Below are 17,704 nucleotides of genomic sequence, written 5' to 3' on the forward strand. Positions count from 1 at the left end.
AAAGCCAGAAGAAATTTTAAAAAGTCAGCTAGTAAAATGCAAGTATATACAAATATATACAGGCATGTAGTATCGTTTGTGGCAACCAGAAAAATTATTTTACACTCAATTGAAAAAATGTTCACACTATTCCCCAATACTCCCTGTCTGTTTTATAATGGGAATTATAATTTTAGGTATCAAGTACATTTTAGAACATTGTCTACACATTCACCTAACACATACATGTATTTAAAAAAAATGAAGATATATTGTTTTAAAGAATTGATTTTTTAAAATATATTTTGATCAACATCACAAAATTTATATCACTGGCCCAAACTGGCAGATGATAAAATAAAAAATTAAATGTTCTACTTTCCTATCTGTAACCATTATGTGTCCAGTGGCAAGGGGCCTGTTAGGATAGCATAAACAAGAAGCAAAAATGAATGTACAAATGTCAATAATTAGTTCATCCAAATATAAAAATTATTTTTGTTTCCTCCTACGAGACTTTTTCTAAACCTAAAAATAAAAAAAAAAAAATGCTGGCCTTATGATATAGAAACTATTAGAAAGGTGCCTCTTTCAAAATGCATAATTTCAGGGCCTCTGGGTCAGGGGTATCGGGGGGTACTTTGTCTAAAAATAAATTAATGCTTTAAAATCTGTTCTTTGATAAGCAAAGATTCCTCTTTCAAAATTGTGAATTTCACGGCTTTTGGATTAAAACACGAACCAAATTCAATAGCTGAAAAATCGTTACATAATACTCAGGTAAACTATAAGTCCCGTGGACCTTTTGTCTATTGTTGTATGGACTTCTGATCTTGAATACTGTTCGTTGTCTCCATAGGTTTAATGTTGCAGTCTTTCATTTTTTGGCATATTACTTTTGCATATACTGTCCAGTGATGCTAAATTTTTTGTCAAAATTTCGCTATTCTGAATTGTTCATAAATCCTTTTTGTTTCCTTACAGCTGTTATAAAAATTTGTATATGTTTGTATGTTTGGGTTGCTTTGTTTCAATAAGTAAATATTTTCTAAACACTTTTGATGGTGGTTAGATTTTTTCTCGGTTTTGGCGTTATAGTTCTCATATGATTGCCTTTTTTTAATTTTCAGATTCTGTAAGAATAGTAAATGGGAGCTCTCCAGCTGGAGGCCAAGTGGAGGTCTTTATTAACGATCATTGGCGAAGTGTATGTGACAAAGATTGGGACAAAAATGATGCTGATGTGACTTGTAAAAGCATTGGATATTCAGGGTAATTTCTAAGGAATTATTTTCAAATGTTTCATTGCATCTTAGAATGAAATTTTTAAAAATCATTTATTTCTATAGGTATAATATCTTGTAACTTAAATCATAAAAATCTACATATTGATTTTTCAAATTATTTTTTCCTGGACCCCTCAACATCTACATGTCACAAAAAGCCTAAAATTTGACGTCGTTAAAAATATTCTTTATTTATGTGTGTTTATTTGAAGTTTTTTGAGATGTCAATAATTGCTGGTGGGAGCTGTAAGTTTCGATCTACGCGTCCCCGAAGACTTTTAGTGAGGGACCTTTTTCGTTCTGCCTTCGAGACCTCGGTTAATACGGACCTATTATTCTCTTTTGAGAAGTTGATGGCTCACTTTAATGATTCCCTTTAACTTTTCTACGAAAGACCAAATAATGACAGCTGCATAAATCGATGAAATAAAGACCCAAATCGGACCCCACCTCATTCAATGTTTTAGGTCTGATGCTTGATTTTGATGTACATATTTTGCAATTGAAATGCGATTAAAATGCCTACTCTTCTGACTTAAAATCACATTCTGATAAATAATGATTTATTTTTGTGGAAGTTATCGAAACTTCAAATTCAACTTCAAATCAAAGTTCATCGAAGAACTGTCTGTATGTGTATCTAATAAAACTGAGATTTTAAGACCCCTGAAATAAATTAAGATCAATCGCCATCTGCAGCAAGGTTAAACAGTCCTCTTTATTATTCAATCACGTCTATCCCAAGACTAATCTGACTGAAACTTACGTTTTCGGTGGAAATATACACTGAACCAAACTTCTAAGTGTTCACCTAACATTTTTGAAGTTTTAAAGAACAAATGCAAACAATAAATATATTTTTTAATTCTCGTTTAATGATGCATATTTAAGTTCGATGCTGCGGAAAATTCATGTAAGTATCTGGTAAGAATTTTAAGCAAGATATCAAGGAAATGATGTACCCTCAAAATGAAAATTCGCACAAAAAATCTCGATTGAGTAAGACCTACTACTCGCTCTAATTACGACAAAACAATCTTTATTGTTGGATACCATGTAGCCCTGAATAAGAGATTGACCCATCTGCTGCCATACCTACATGTACTGCATACATCTTTTCAAACCATTGAAATTGTTAGGAAAAGGGGGGGGGGGGGGCTTTGACATTTCTTTTAAAATCTCAAATGTGTTCAATGGGATTCAAATCCGGGAAATTGACAGTGTATCGTCACACAAATGCCTTTTGGTCAATATTCTTGGGTGTTAAGCACGTAAGTGCGCAGCTTTGAGGATAATTCAGAATGCTTGAGCTGATATAAGACTGCCACGAGCACCGATTTCTTATCATTTTTGTACGATTGAAATGGTTTGTTTCCATGATTCTGAGATTTTTTCGGGACATTTAGCACCCTTTTAACCTGGTGTGACGCGAAATTTTCTCCTCAGAAGAAGATCAAGGTCACTTCCGGTGTGGTTAAATTTTGTCAAAAACTTTCAAATTGTTATAAATTAGTGATGAAAAATGATCACAGCCTATAGAAAAATGGGTTTAAATGGGTTTTGATACTGTTTGATAATTTTTAAAAGTAATACCAAGTACAATTAAGCACTAAAATAAAATTGAGTAAAACGTGGTTTAGAATTTGTCCAGATATCAACATTCCAACGGATCTACCTTCTATCTCAATGGTCATTGAGCCAATGTTTTGTGTTTTTTAGTGAAATCAGTTTTTAAAATTTGATAATGATCACAAAGAGATGCTTAATACATTTTTGTACATAAAACACGTGCCGCGAAGTACAGATTTATTGTTTTTAAGCTTCGCCACGGAACATTGGTTTTCATCGGTGATAATGAATTTTCTTTCTACAATTGTTGAGAAGACTCATTTTTTGTAATAATTTGAAAATATCATACCATTCTATAAAGTAGTTTTTAAATAAAGACATTTATTAAAGTGAACACTTAGAAGTTTTGTTAAGTGTATATACTGAGGATGCATATTCCCCGTCGAGGCCTCATATAGGAACTCTAGCGGAGGTTTGGATGTTACACAGCTATAAAGTGGGCGGTGCTTTTTCTTGATTTCTCTAAAAAATACTTAGTTTATCTTTAACATGTTTAATTTGTTTGTTTGCTAAAATTATCAGGCAGAGTGTATTTTTTTCTTTACAGTACTTTTTTTTGTGTTTCCTTTTTCTCTAATTTTAAATTAAAAGAAAATATGAAAGTAATATTATTTATGTATTGTTTGAGCATCTAAGTGCCTTTTTATTTATCCTGATAGGGAAAAACATAAAAATTAAACAAAATAACAAGAGATATTACTTAGAAATGAATCGCAAAAAGTGACAACTTTGAAAGTGTATTGTAAAAATACGAGACATAGAATCATAAATCGCCACATATAATCAAAAGATTAATGTTTGAACTTTTATTTAATTGTACTCTGGTGCTTGCACTTTTTGATTAAAGGTAGGCACGAGGCGTTTGAAAATTACCCGTGTTATCCTCTGAAATCAGAAGATAAACTATCCGACATTGTATTGCAGTTTCCATTTTACCACTTCAATGCGCTTTATTGTACGTCATAGATTTAAACAGAAAATGTTCGAAAATATTGAAATTAATTCTGTGTCTGAGCACCTTGAACACTAAAATATGATTAAGGTCAAGATCTAGTAAAAGAAAGGTTCCTAGCTACAGATTTATCATATTTAGGAAAGAAATTCCTTTAATGATGTTTTTTCAACTTTAGCGTGGTCATGTACGGTGCTTCAGGTCATAGTTGTAGGTAAACAAGATGCATATAAAAATCATATTTTAAACCTTCATTTCCAATGAAAAATTAAGAAAACCAGTTATGAATGTGGGGTTTTTTTCCTTATCTGTCAAAGAAAATGTATCCAGATTGCCTACAGTCTCTCATAAAACGGTAATTTGTAGTTTCTTGGCCTCTTCTTTAAAGCAATGTGAAATTTGATATTGATATTGGAACTACTTTTGTTGTGATTTCAAATTGAACTCCATGAAAATACATTATTTTGTACATAATTCGATTAGAGCCGTACGGAAGAAAGACAGTTGAAAATTATTATGACGTTTTTAGATCTAGAACCAAAAAATTAGTGTAATTAAATTTACTTAATCTTGACCTTAATGAAATTTATCAGTTCAAACTGAAAACTGTGAGCCGAGTTCAAACGCTGGTTTGAATGACTAAACGAAGTGACACCCAAACATACCATGATAAATGTATTAAGAGTAATCAGAATCTGTATTTTTCAATTGCATTTCTATAGCAAAACAAGATCCGTGCCTTCAAAAAAATCTATGATGAAGCATCAGATGTAAAACAACGACTGAAGTGGACCCGATTTTCTTCGTCTAATCGATTTCAGAACTGCCTTGTCGCCCGCGTGGTGCAGTGGTAAGAGCATATCCTCCTAGAGTCGCGGGCTAGGAGTTGATCCGTACGTTGTGGATTCCAATCCCAATTTGTGACGTAGAGACCTGCCCTTCAGATGAGAATATTTATACCGAGGTCTATGTCGCAGTAGATTCTAGCACGAAAAAAAAACCTCATTGCTTAATAACCTTGCTTGCCGAGTATAGGACAAAATTTGCAGCTTTTCATTAAGAAGGGGGTGATGTCTGCATATAAGTGAAAAATTCTTGAGATGAACATTAAATAATTTACAAACAAACAGATCTATCTTTATTCGGCCATTCCTATAGAAGCTGCGGGGGCGGGGCGGGGGGTTAGAACGAGCATTCAACTTCTTAACTGTCTAATCAGAAAAGACAAGTCTCAATGTCCCACAGAGGATTCGAAGAAGGATAATATCCTTTAGGTGATTTGAAATCACAACAATTTACAAAAATAAACAACAAAAAGCTAACGACTTCGATACGCAAGAGCATGCTCTACGTATGAACAATTTCTAAAAGCGTGGTAAAAAATTGACAAAGTAGTTAATGTGACAAAATTATCAGCAGTTTTGTTTAAAGTCATCATTTCAAAAGTTCTATGGTCAATAGACCTTGTCAGCAAATACAATTTGTCATTGAATTTAATGCTGACTGACGTTTTTCATAGTATTTGTTAGTCCTTATTTATACACTGAATTGACGACGGATGTTCCCGTTATATCCCCATCATGACAGGAAGTGGGTGTGGCCGGTCGACAAGGGATGCTCACTCCTCCATAGCACCTGATCCCACCTCTGATGTTTTGGAGGTCCATGTTTGCTCTGCTCCTATTTTTTTTAATGTTTTATAGATTTTTGATCTTGAATGCTGTTGATGAACTTCGTATGTTTCATCCTAAATTCACCACTCTAGAGCAAACGTCCGAACCACTGTGTCACTTGGGAACTATTTTCTATTCCAATGACTGATCACGGTAGCCTAGTGATAAAGCATTGGCTTCATGATCAGGAGGCCCGTATTCGATCTAACCTAAGACGTTAACATAGGTATTCACTGTTCATTCGCCAAACGCTCGGCATTAGAAGTATATGACCTTAAAAACGTAGGTACCGTGTAGGTATTGGCACGACGAAGATTTCTCACTGCTCAATGGCCCAAACGACCGAGTAAAGATCTAAGTTTAAAACCCTTCACCTACATACGGTGATGTATCTAAATGAGTGAAAATGAGTTTAAGCTTAACTCGACTCGTAAATAGGCATACGCCATTTTTAGCTCACCTGAGCCAAAGGCTCAAGTGAGCTTTTCTGATCAAAATTTGTCCGTTCTCTGTCGTTGTCATTGTCGTCGTCGTCGTTGTCGGCGTTGTCGTTGTAAACTTTTCACATTTTCATCTTATTCTCAAGTACCACTGGGACAATTTCAAACAAACTTGCTATAAAGTATCCTTTGGTAAAGGGGATTCAGGTTTGTTCAAATGAAGGGCCACAATCTTTTCCAAGGGGAGATAATTATGAATTAGAGAAAAATTAATGACATTTTTGAAAAATATTCTTCTCAAGAACCACTGGACCAGGAAAGATGAAACTCATGTGGAATCAACCTCAGATAGTGTAGATTCAAGTTTGTTCAAATCATGACGCCCCGGGGTAGGGTGGGGCCAAAATGGCCAATCAAAGTTTTACATAGGAATTTATAGGAAAAATCTTTGAAAATCTTCTTCTCAAGAAGCACTGGGCCAGGAAAGATGAAACTCATGTGGAATCATCTTCAGGTAGTGTAGATTCAAGTTTGTTCAAATCATGACCCCCCCCCCCCGGGTAGGGTGGGGCCAAAATGGCCGATCAAAGTTTTACATAGGAATATACAGGGAAAATCTTTAAAAATCTTCTTCTCAAGAACCACTGGGCCAGGAAAGATGAAACTCATGTGGAATCATCCGCAGGTAGTGTAGATTCAAATTTGTTCAAATCATGACCCCCGGGGGTAGGGTGGGGCCAAAATGGCCGATCAAAGTTTTACATAGGAATATATAGGAAAAATCTTTAAAAATCTTCTTCTCAAGAACCACTGGACCAGGAAAGATGAAACTCATGTGGAATCATCCTCAGGTAGTGTAGATTCAAGTTTGTTCAAATCATGACCCCTGGGGGTAGGATGGGGCCACAATGGCAGATCAAAGTTTTACATAGGAATATATGGGAAAAATCTTTTCATTGAGACATGAAAGATGAAACTCCTATGGAATCATCCTCATGTAGTGTAGATTCAATTTTTTTTCAAATCATGACTCAAGGGGGTAGGGTGGGGCCAAAATGGCCGATCAAAGTTTTACATAGGAATATACAGGGAAACCTTTTAAAATCTTCTTTTCAAGTACTTCAAAGCCAGGCTAAGTGATATTTACAGGGAATCATCTTCAGGTAGTGTAGATTCTAGTTTGTTCAAATCATGACCCCTGAGGGGTTTAAATTCAAGCCCCCTCCCCCCCTCTCAGTCAACTTTCAGTTTTGATCTCATATATGCTTTTTCCTAGCCAATTGTTCAGGTGAGCGATGTGGCCCCTGGGCCTCTTGTTGATATCGTTATCTACGATACATCAACACAATGATATACTCTTCAGATTCGTTACATCTAACTGCTTTATTGTCACGGGTATCATCGTGGAATGACGACCCGTGTTCGTACTGGTTATCTTGCATTACCTTTACATATTATTGCAGTTCATTGTATCTGTGTTTGTTTGTATAATTCATTGACCTGTACAACTTCAATTATAATTTTTTTTAGTATCTTACTTTCTTTCATTAGACGAAGTATTACATTATTATTGTCACTACCGAGTGCTGTATAGCATACATCCGTCTACACCGGTGTCAACTGATCACACTGAACAGTGACTAAATCCTGCCGTTTATATTGGGGTCTGCAGATAAAGCGAGAATCCGAACAGAAATGGCGGACACATTTCCTTTCCGAATCGTGTTCATCTTTAAATATTATACATTGAATCATTCTATTCCAACAAAAAAGCAGTCTCAATGCATATAAATCTTTATCAGAGGTCTACCTGCTTTATCATCTATGTTTGGAGAAGAAAGCAAACAAAAATGGATGTTGAGTGATGTTTACTGTTACGGAAGTGAAGCCTCCTTGTTTGAATGTCGACTATCAGCAGTAGGACCCAGCAACTGTGTTAATGGTGGACATGCCGGAGTATTATGCTATCAGTCAGAAAACGGTAAGTTATTATTATTATTACTTTTACGATTTTTCTCCCAAGTTTCTTAGCCTCTCAATTTAAATGACAATTTAGATACAGTTAGAATCGTTAATGGAACCTCGATAAAAGAAGGTCGAGTAGAGGTTTTGGTGAATGGTGAATGGCTCAGTATCTGTGACAATGGTTGGGACAAACGTGAAGCCGATGTGACTTGTAGAAGTATCGGATATTCCGGGTAATTACATTTTTAAACCATCGACAATGGTATTTTGATTTTTTTAAAATTCAATGGATATTTACAATATCAATATGAACAAAAGTTATTCAATTCAAGTAATGCGTGTTTTTAGTTATAAAATTTGAAGTAAAAAAATCTTTTTGCCGAGAAACATTTTAGGAAAATTCCCGGGCTATTTTCTTTTCAGAGGGCTGCCTGCTCTTTCGTCTTTGTTCGGAGAACAAAGTGGACAACCTCGGATTTTGGGGGGTGTTTACTGTTACGGACGTGAAACGTCTTTACTAGGATGTAGACTCTCAGTCGTTCAATCAAGCAGTTGTACAAACGGCGGACATGCTGGAGTCGTTTGTTATCACTCACAGAATGGTTGGTCAACATATTATTTGTTCTGCTTAACTGTTTTATAATTAATTAAAAAAAAATCTTTGCTATAAAGTTAGTTTAGTAATTTAAAAACAATTAAGATTTCACAGCTGACCTTTTGAGTGTTCTTTTAGCAACCGATCAATTTACATGTTTTTTAGACACTGTAAGAATTATAAATGGAAGCTCAGCAGATGAAGGTCGAGCCGAGCTTTTGCTGAACGGCGAATGGCGAAGTGTTTGTGATAGAGGATGGGGCAAGTCTGAAGCCGATGTCCTTTGTAAAAGTTTTGGATATTTAGGGTAAAGGAAAATGTTACAAAAATGTTATTTCCTACGATTTGATTTTTAGCCGGGCTTATTGCTCAAAGAGCAATTGCCGGCTTATGTGATCCTGTTCAAGGCAGGATGTTGACCCCATAGTCGCCATTTTAAAGTTGCGTGCAAAAATATAGTTCTTACTCTCATCTTTTGAGATAATACAAACGCTCAATAAAGCAACAAAAATAAAACGAAGTTTTATTTGTATAAAATAAACATTAGTATCAATGACTTTGAAAACTTCATAAGTCAAAGAACATAGTTCATTAGCGTAAGGATTTTTGATAATCAGTGTTACCGTAGTTTTCTACACATACGAGGTAAAGCAGGAGAGAGAACCAGACTGGCCTGTTTTTTTTTTTTTTACATTCAGCTGCGGTACCAGATTAATTCTGATTCTGACAAAATCGGACCGTGGTATTAGAATTGAAAAATTCACTGTCAATGTCTTATCATTTATATTGATAGTTTTAAAATAATTTTTTCATCAGAATACGAGGACCGTTCAAAAATTACGCGGACTGTGCTATTATTTACTCTTACAGACGTCATATAGTTATAAAATTTCACAGAAATATGTATCTTAAAGATTCCAATAAATTTTTGGCAAAATTTCTGTATTTTAAAAAATTCTACTAAAGTTATCGGTATGTTGATATCGTTGATGGAGAGGTACGGCGCACGACAAAATATTGAAGCAAAAGCATGCGGATTCAAAATTTTAACTCATTGATTTTCTAAAATTCGCGATATTTTTCAACAATTTTCTCAAATGTACCTTTAAATTGTTCTATTATTATGTATTTAGATTTCCGATGTAATATTTGAAGTACTAACAGAAATATAGTGATTTTTCTCTAATGGTATTCCCGTGAAAACGACTGTGAAAATGATGTCTCCTGAACTAACGGCGCACCACATTTTTGTTAAAATGTGTGTAATGCTCGAGTCATCGGCAACAAAGATCCAAAATATGCATAATAAAACATGTAGTAAACTAGGCTACTCGTGACATTCGCCCACAAATAGCAAATTGATATTTTAGACAGTCAGACCTCTGTAAAAAGGCTATACGGGAGGACGGGAAGAAGATTATAGACGAAAAGTTAACTTTATCCGGACTGTAAAGAACGTGATTGAGAGCCACCAATATCACACTACATAAGTAGTTTTTGGTTTTAAAACAAAGAAAAAGAATATTTTTTACTTTTTTAATACATTTTAAGCTTGACAAGAAATGGTGTTTTGATGTTGAGTAGATAAGGTAACTCAAACTATACAGGTACTCAAGGGAAAATGAAAGCTCAGTCACGTATTTGTTATAATGCTTGTGACGTCGAAGATTTTGCTGTGACTTAATGGTACGTCCTGAAAAATCACTCAAAATTAATACCAATTTACAACATTTTGATATGAAATTTTGAAGACTATATAAGTAAAGATTCTTTTATATTATTTGTGAAATTTTGCCCGATTATGTCGTCAAATATTTCTTATGTGCAACAAGTCCGCGTAATTTTTGAACGGCCCTCGTATAAACGTGATTCATGTAAGAAATCCATTCTACTCTGTAAATGAGCCCGGCTCTCTGTACTTCTGAGTACTTTGATTTTATCTTAGGTTTCATATATCTCCTCTTAAAGAATGATATGGAGATAACGAACATTATTATAAGTTCATTAAACAATACAAAATAGGTGCAGAGCAAACACGGACCTCCGAAACATCAGATATGGGATCATGTGCCATGGAGGAGTGAGCATCCCCTGCTGACCAGTAACACCCGCCGAGTGCCTTTGTCATAATCATAAAATAATAGCTAATCAATACGTATGAAAATCGTCAGTCAGCATTTGACTAAATTGTATTTGCTGACAAGGTCATTGTATCGACCATAGAATTTACGAAATGATGCTTTTCAGCCAGACTGCTGAAATACTTGTCTCATCAACTTGTTTGTCAATTTTAATTTACCTCGTTTTTAAATTGTTCATACGTAGAGCATGCTCTTGCGTATCGAATCAACTGAGATATATATACCCCGTATGCAGGCGAAGAAGGTATATTGCTGCATAAGTAAGGGAAGCTGATGATAGAAAAGTTAAAGTCATCACGTTTATCATAGAGCTTGGTTGATAGATTACCATTAACGATTTTTTTCAAGTACAATATCAAAGTATGAAACAGATATGTCAGACAGACTCTGTGTATCTTTCATCTCAAACTCACCAGGATATATCGTATCGACGTGGGAATGGAAATTACCATTGTTAATTGACAATACGTCGTCGATATATCTAAATGTCGAGTTGAAGGCCACAGCAAGTGTACGTATTCTTCATTTCACGCAGATTTTGCACAAAGATTCTTCTGCTTCATATAAATTCAAAACTTGGTCTGCTGATAACGGAGCTCAATTGGTACCCATGGGAATTCCAATAAATTGTTGGAATACCTGGTCTCCAAAAATCACATAGATACTGTCAATCAGAAACTCAAGCATCTCAATGTTGTCAACTTCAGAGTACTTGTGTGTGTAGTCAAAATGTATTTTGACAAAATACTTTTGCGAATTACCAATGACCAGGTAAGTAAATTTACGAGTTCCATTTTTATTGAAAAAGCAGTTGTCAATTAAATTCAAAAGTCTGGAATTTAATTTATCTTGGGGAGTGGTTCTGTATAAATATAGGGTAGTTCAAATTCATTTTGGCTTTGTTGAATATTAAAAATATTTAAAACTGACATATGATTTTGAAGAATTTTTTCCTTAGAAAGGGAAGTATGAGTGTAAGTAGGATTTCCACTTGTAGAATTAAATCCATGTTCTTCTAAAATACAATTTATATAATGAGCCATACAAACGAAAACAATGTTGTTACCTGCATTGTCAGCTGGGACCAGTACGTACTGATCATGTAATCTATCTCATTCTTTTTCCACTTCTGAATTATTGAACGCAGAAGGATAGATGTTTTTCATATTGCCCCTCAATCTTTTAATACGCAACTCTAACATTTAATCCATTCTGACAAGGTGTCAACGTCTTCTTTTTCATATCTGGCGTTATTTTCAACAGAAACCATAAAATTTATGAAATTCCGACGCCAGTTGAAGGAACGGATTTCCCTATATTTAGGACTTCTACACCGAAAGGCAGCATTTCATAAATTTTATTGTTGTCGCAATATTTTAGATGTGACATCATGGTTCTTATTTTGGCTGAAGTGTTGCAATCCGTTTTTTTTTTTTTTTTTTTGGTCTTTGTTTCATACCATTTTTGACAACAGAATATTCCAGCTATCTGATCAAAGCATAGGGCTGACAGTGTGAAATCTAAATCATTGGTATGATACTTATGCAATTTCCTCATGTTTCCCTGTAATCAACACATATTGTCTTCTTGTATATTTTTTTTATATTAGATAAAGTGGCTGGTTAGTTTAAAGGTGCTCGGACACACATTTTCCCTCAAAAAAGCGGTATAAGTTCATGTTTATATCTCGCTATAGCTTTTCACATGGAATTTTTTTTTAAACTCACTTTATCTGTTGATACTGTAATTTTACGGGACGCGTTTGATTGATGAATCCTTAACTTTCATTAGGCAAATTTTATCCCTAATACTTAAGAAAGGTAGAAATTTAGTTGTGTTCTAACGAAATATATTTTATCTATAATCCAGGTAATTCAGAGTAGAAATATGAGAAAGCAAACCCAACTCACCAGTATTGATATTCTGTGCTCAGTGATGTGAGTATTTTACCATGGACTTCTTGAACGTACACTCAAGTCTTGTGTCATTCTTCAGCGTCAAGCATTACTTTCAAAATCGGAATTAAAACAATGACGTTGTCATAGTAATTTCAGCGTCAGTTCGTAATTATTATCGTAAATTCACATTTGCAGACATGTAGGCGTTACAGATGATATAAATTTTGTATTCAAATTACAATATTTTGGAAAAATGTACCGTTCTATATGACTGCATGAAATTAAAAAGCTGCGCAAAGTCATGCGCACTCGAATTTGACTCGATCGGCCTCAATTTGTTAATCTCTGCACGTATCACTGAGCACTGACTGACACTATTGGTGGGTTGTTTTTGCTTTCTCATATTTCCACCTTGCCCTTTGAATATAACATATTTCATATATCATATGATACATGTACATCTACCATAGGGTCGTATTTTGACAAATGAAATATGGAGATCATGAAAAGCATATAAACTCGGAAGAATAGCAAACATTGACCTCGAAAACATCAGAGGTGGGCTCAGATGCAATGGAGAATAATTGACTAACAATTGTCAGCAATCAACTTTATAAATTCTCTTTGCTGGCAAGCTATTGTATCGATTATAAATCTTGCAAAATGATGGTTTTCAGAAAGACTTGTTTTGTCAACATGTTTGTCATTAGCTATACAGAGCATACTCTTGTGCATCGAATCAGCTAGAAGACATAAACTAATTGGTAATCTTCTTATTATTACGTCTAACTGATTTTTCCTTGGGGCTAACGGCAAGTTACCGGTGGACAGGGCATGTGAACTCCTTGTAGGCACTTCTTCCCATCTTTGGAATGTGTTCGTAAATTTGTATTTTTGCAACTATCAGTGTTAGGTAGTACTTTTTCATTATTGACTCACAGCAGAAGTTGTTTTTTATTAGAGGTCTCCCGGCATTATCATCTATGTTTGGAGAAGGAAGCAAACGCAAATGGATGTTCAGTAATTTTAACTGTTACGGAGGTGAAACCTCCTTATTCAAGTGTGGACTATCAATAGTTGAATTCAGCAGCTGTATTAATGGCGGACACGCAGGAGTTGTTTGTTACCATTCAGGAAACGGTAAGGATCACAATTTAAATCAGTGTAAAAATTTGTTTAATTAATACTGTTCGTTATTTTCGTATATTTTATTGCTTCCCTGACTTTTTCAACTTTCGCAACTGGTCAATCTCTTTCTGTATTTTTAGATTCGGTGAGAATGGTTAACGGGAGTTCTATGCATGAAGGCCGGGTCGAAATATATCTAGGAGGGCAATGGCATAGTATCTGTGACAGTGGATGGGACAAACGGGAAGCTGACGTGACTTGTAGGAGCATTGGATATTCCGGGTAATCACAGTGATGTGTTGGGGTATTTACAAGCCAAAGCTTATGACAAGATAAATGTATGACAGGTTTGCCTTGAGGTTCATGTATCTCTCTTCCTGATTTTATAAATAAGAATCAACATCAGGTTCTGATTGGGAACACTTGGTACCATGATGACCATTTTTTGCAGATAGATTTTGACTAGTTTTGTTCCATATTACTGCTGAATGTAGTAAGCTAAACTTTGGCGTGTGATTTGAACTAGTAATGATGTACAAATACGAGGGATGTTCAATAGATAATGTCTCCAGATCGATGACATACAAAATAGAAATCTTTTTTCCATTAAGCTTGACTTTATCTAATTATTGAATCTTTAATGAGTTGATAACAGTTTACTTGACTACTTTTCATCACATAGTTCCATAGTGAGAAGCTGGAAAACAAGTGCTATTGACGAGACACTGCATTTAAAATAATTAGTCAAGAACCAGCAAACTATAGTGCTTCCTTCTTCCAAAACTATAATGAAATTAAACTCTCCATTAAAGCTGCTGTAAAACTTGTTAAGAATCCCCAAAATATATTAATTGAAATATGTTAAATTTACAACAACCAATGTCTGTGTAATACACACATGAGCAGATGGATTTCAATAAACAAAAATGATATAATGAGCATCAAAAAATAGGTATCGTGTTGGCGACAAGGATATATACAATCACCAATGTATATTCGCGAAAATTCAACAATCAATGAGTATGTTTTATTGACTTTAAGACATATAGCAAATTTGATATACATCATTTTGGGGGTAGTTCACACTGTTTTAAAGAAACAGTTGATAGTAAAAAGTTTAATACTCAAAGGTCACCCAATATTTTGAATAATGGGTGAAAACGACAGCGTGTAGGAATATCTAAACATTTATTTTAAAATTAAAAAAAAGTACTTATCCATGTTTGTCTGAAATTCAAACAGATATTGAAACTTGAATCCATATTGCTTTAAACCCTCAAAACATTTACAATGAGATACACTTGACAAAACATCAAAGGCCTGAAAAGAACAAAGAATTGCAAGAACACAAAAACAGTTTTATATGTTATTTTCTTAAATATCAGTGGTCTTGTTGTTAAAATTCTTATTGGGGGATTTCAGTTTCTGGAAGAGTCTAGAAAGCAAAACTTTTTTTGCAAAAATGTGAAAGGTTTACGAGAGGAAGGAGCCAGAATGAAGAATTCACTACATTTAATCTCTTCATGACAGCGTCTAAATGCAAAGGCCACGAAGAGTAAAGGATTTCTGGGGTTAAAAGAAAGTTAATGTTTTGTCACACCAACAATGTTGGCCAGCACTTTCAACCTTTGACTTGTTTCATTTCCCAAACTTGAGAAAAACACCCTACAGAAAGAAAGAAAAACAAGTACAAGAAATCATAGGATCTGCCATATTCCAGTATACAAAGGGTCATACTCAAAAATGTGTTCTAAAAACAAGTAGGAATCGAAAAAAATGTTACGGACATGTGTTTTAATTTAAAGATAGCATTTTAATTTAATCATTAAGACTAAATCGTTTTTGTTTCTTTCCGAGCACCGATGACGTTAATTATTGAACGTCCCTCGTAGCTGATCAGCGTTTTGACTTTACGCGTATGTGAAATCCTTGTCAGATTGCTCAGTTGTGCAATCAGTTGTATTTATTTTATTTACTTTCTGAACAAAACTAGTCCGAATCCATTTAATGTGTAATTCCACTTGTACTGTCCCTTTGCGGTGTTGCAAATTTCAAATAATTGTAACAACAATCAAATTAAATCTGCTTAGTTAAATTCCCCAAACGGAGTTTGGAAACATTTCGTTTTTACTCTGTTTCTTCTTATTATTTTTAAGGTCTTTCGTCTTCAGCGAAAGACCTTCTTGTTGTTCTACAGTTTCTTTTCCCCTTTACTTCTTATATACAATTATATCGCTCCGAACGAAGTCGGTGGCGACATATAGCGATTGAACGCATGTTTTTGTTCTACGGGTGTTTCTCGGAGATGGCTGGGACAATCACTTGTTGAAGTTGTGTTGTGTGGTCATTCAGTTTCAAAATGGCTACCGTTGCCATGGAAACATGCAAAAAGCGACGAATTTTGTCAAAGAGTGTTCTCTCTGGTCCCTTGGACATTCGTCATGAAACTTTATTGATTAAATGATTAGTATCTGTAATTGTGTGTGTTGCATTTAAAAATTACAAATTGTCAATAGTTACCATGGAAACAAGGGAAAAGTGAAAATTCTTTAACTTTGATTTTTAAATCAAAGTACCGAAAGGACTGGTACGAGTTGGTAGTTGTCCAAGCTTAGCTAATGGGTATTGTTTCAGTGATGAAAAAAAGAAATTATAGCCAGTTCGGGGCGACATACGCTATTGCTTGCTATATCAGACTCTCTAGTTATTCTTTTTTTTCTTACCGATTTTGTGCACGCGATTTCTCGAAAACGCTTGATGGATTTTGATGAAACCCTCAGGACTTCTGAAACATTACTTGATTAACCTGATTCATTTTTCCCGTTCTGATGACGACACTACCGGTTCGGAAATATTGTCGATTTTATGATTTCTGAAGGGCCATGCTGTCCGCATACATTCTAACAAATGGCTCTAGATAGAAACATGAAACTTTCAGGCCTGATAGACTTAAGTCTATAGATATGCAAAAGGTATTTCATGTTTATCGGAAGAGCCGCACGATGTCGCTTGCTTTGGCCCGAAAATAGTCATATTGCCAATTCCAAATTTCTAACACCTTTTCTACGATATCTTTTTACCTGGAAATATTTTGTTAAAACATATAAAACAAAGAAGTGTATCATTTTAAAATCTTTCAAATGATATCTCAAAAAAAGGGCTGGCCTCCAAAAAAGGGATCTAGTGGGGCCTAAAGTTTTTTTCCTGATACCTTTATAAGTATTGAGAATGTGTAATACATCAAAGATGCAAAGTTGTTAAAAATGTCAAGTTAAGGTAGGTCGCAGGTTTACTGCATAAAAATTCTTGCGAGAAAACAAATCCTGAAAATTTGAAATAATGTTCCTTAGAATTTGAAGAATATTATATCTAAGTTTCATCAAATTTGTCTACGCGGTTTTAATGCTATATTGCTGTAAACGAAGTATTGTTTTTCGTACGATTTTTACGCTTTACTATTGAAATATACAGAAAAATGACGTTTTTACACCAATTTTACCAAGGGAGTTTCTTTTTAAAAAGTCAGATTACTTCTTAAATACGTAGACGAATTAGCTAAGAATTACAAAATACCAAGAAGAGATAATAATAAAACTCTTGAGCTAAAAAAAATCAGTATGTCTTCACGCTAGATTTTTTGCTATATACACTGAACCAAACTTCCAAGTGTTCACCTAACATTTTTTAAGTTTTAAAGAACAAATGCATACAATATATAATTTCTTTAATTCATGGTAAACGATGTACGAGAAGATCCTGAATACAGAACAATCGATGTTGCGTAAATTTCATGTAAGTATCTCGTCAGAATTTCAAGCAAAGCGTAAATGAAATGGTGTACCCTCAAAATGAAAATTCACACAAAAAAATCTCTATGGAGTAAGACCACCACTCGCTCTAATTATTACAAGACAATCTGTACAATCTTTACTGTAGCAAATCCCCAAATTATACAAATCATGACATCTTAGTGTCTTCACTATTCAGAAAATTATTTCAAAATTACTGACACGCCTGC

The 17,704-nt window shown here is 34.5% G+C and overlaps 1 protein-coding gene across 1 annotated transcript in view; it reads left to right on the top strand.

The window, feature by feature from the left end:
* LOC134233829 (deleted in malignant brain tumors 1 protein-like) overlaps positions 1-17,704 on the top strand; it is a 69,124-nt gene that overhangs the window by 29,584 nt on the left and 21,836 nt on the right. Inside the window, exons 9-15 of the mRNA XM_062715879.1 lie at positions 1,110-1,251; positions 7,762-7,940; positions 8,016-8,157; positions 8,348-8,526; positions 8,685-8,826; positions 13,520-13,698; positions 13,827-13,968. Of these exons, the coding sequence (XP_062571863.1) occupies positions 1,110-1,251; positions 7,762-7,940; positions 8,016-8,157; positions 8,348-8,526; positions 8,685-8,826; positions 13,520-13,698; positions 13,827-13,968 (1,105 nt within the window). The remainder of the gene's footprint in view (positions 1-1,109; positions 1,252-7,761; positions 7,941-8,015; positions 8,158-8,347; positions 8,527-8,684; positions 8,827-13,519; positions 13,699-13,826; positions 13,969-17,704) is intronic.

The sequence above is a fragment of the Saccostrea cucullata genome, unplaced genomic scaffold (genome assembly GCF_032062105.1).
Source record: "Saccostrea cucullata isolate Sc308-1 unplaced genomic scaffold, CSIRO_AGI_Scuc_v1 ctg224, whole genome shotgun sequence".
NCBI classification, from domain to species: Eukaryota; Metazoa; Mollusca; class Bivalvia; order Ostreida; family Ostreidae; genus Saccostrea; species Saccostrea cuccullata.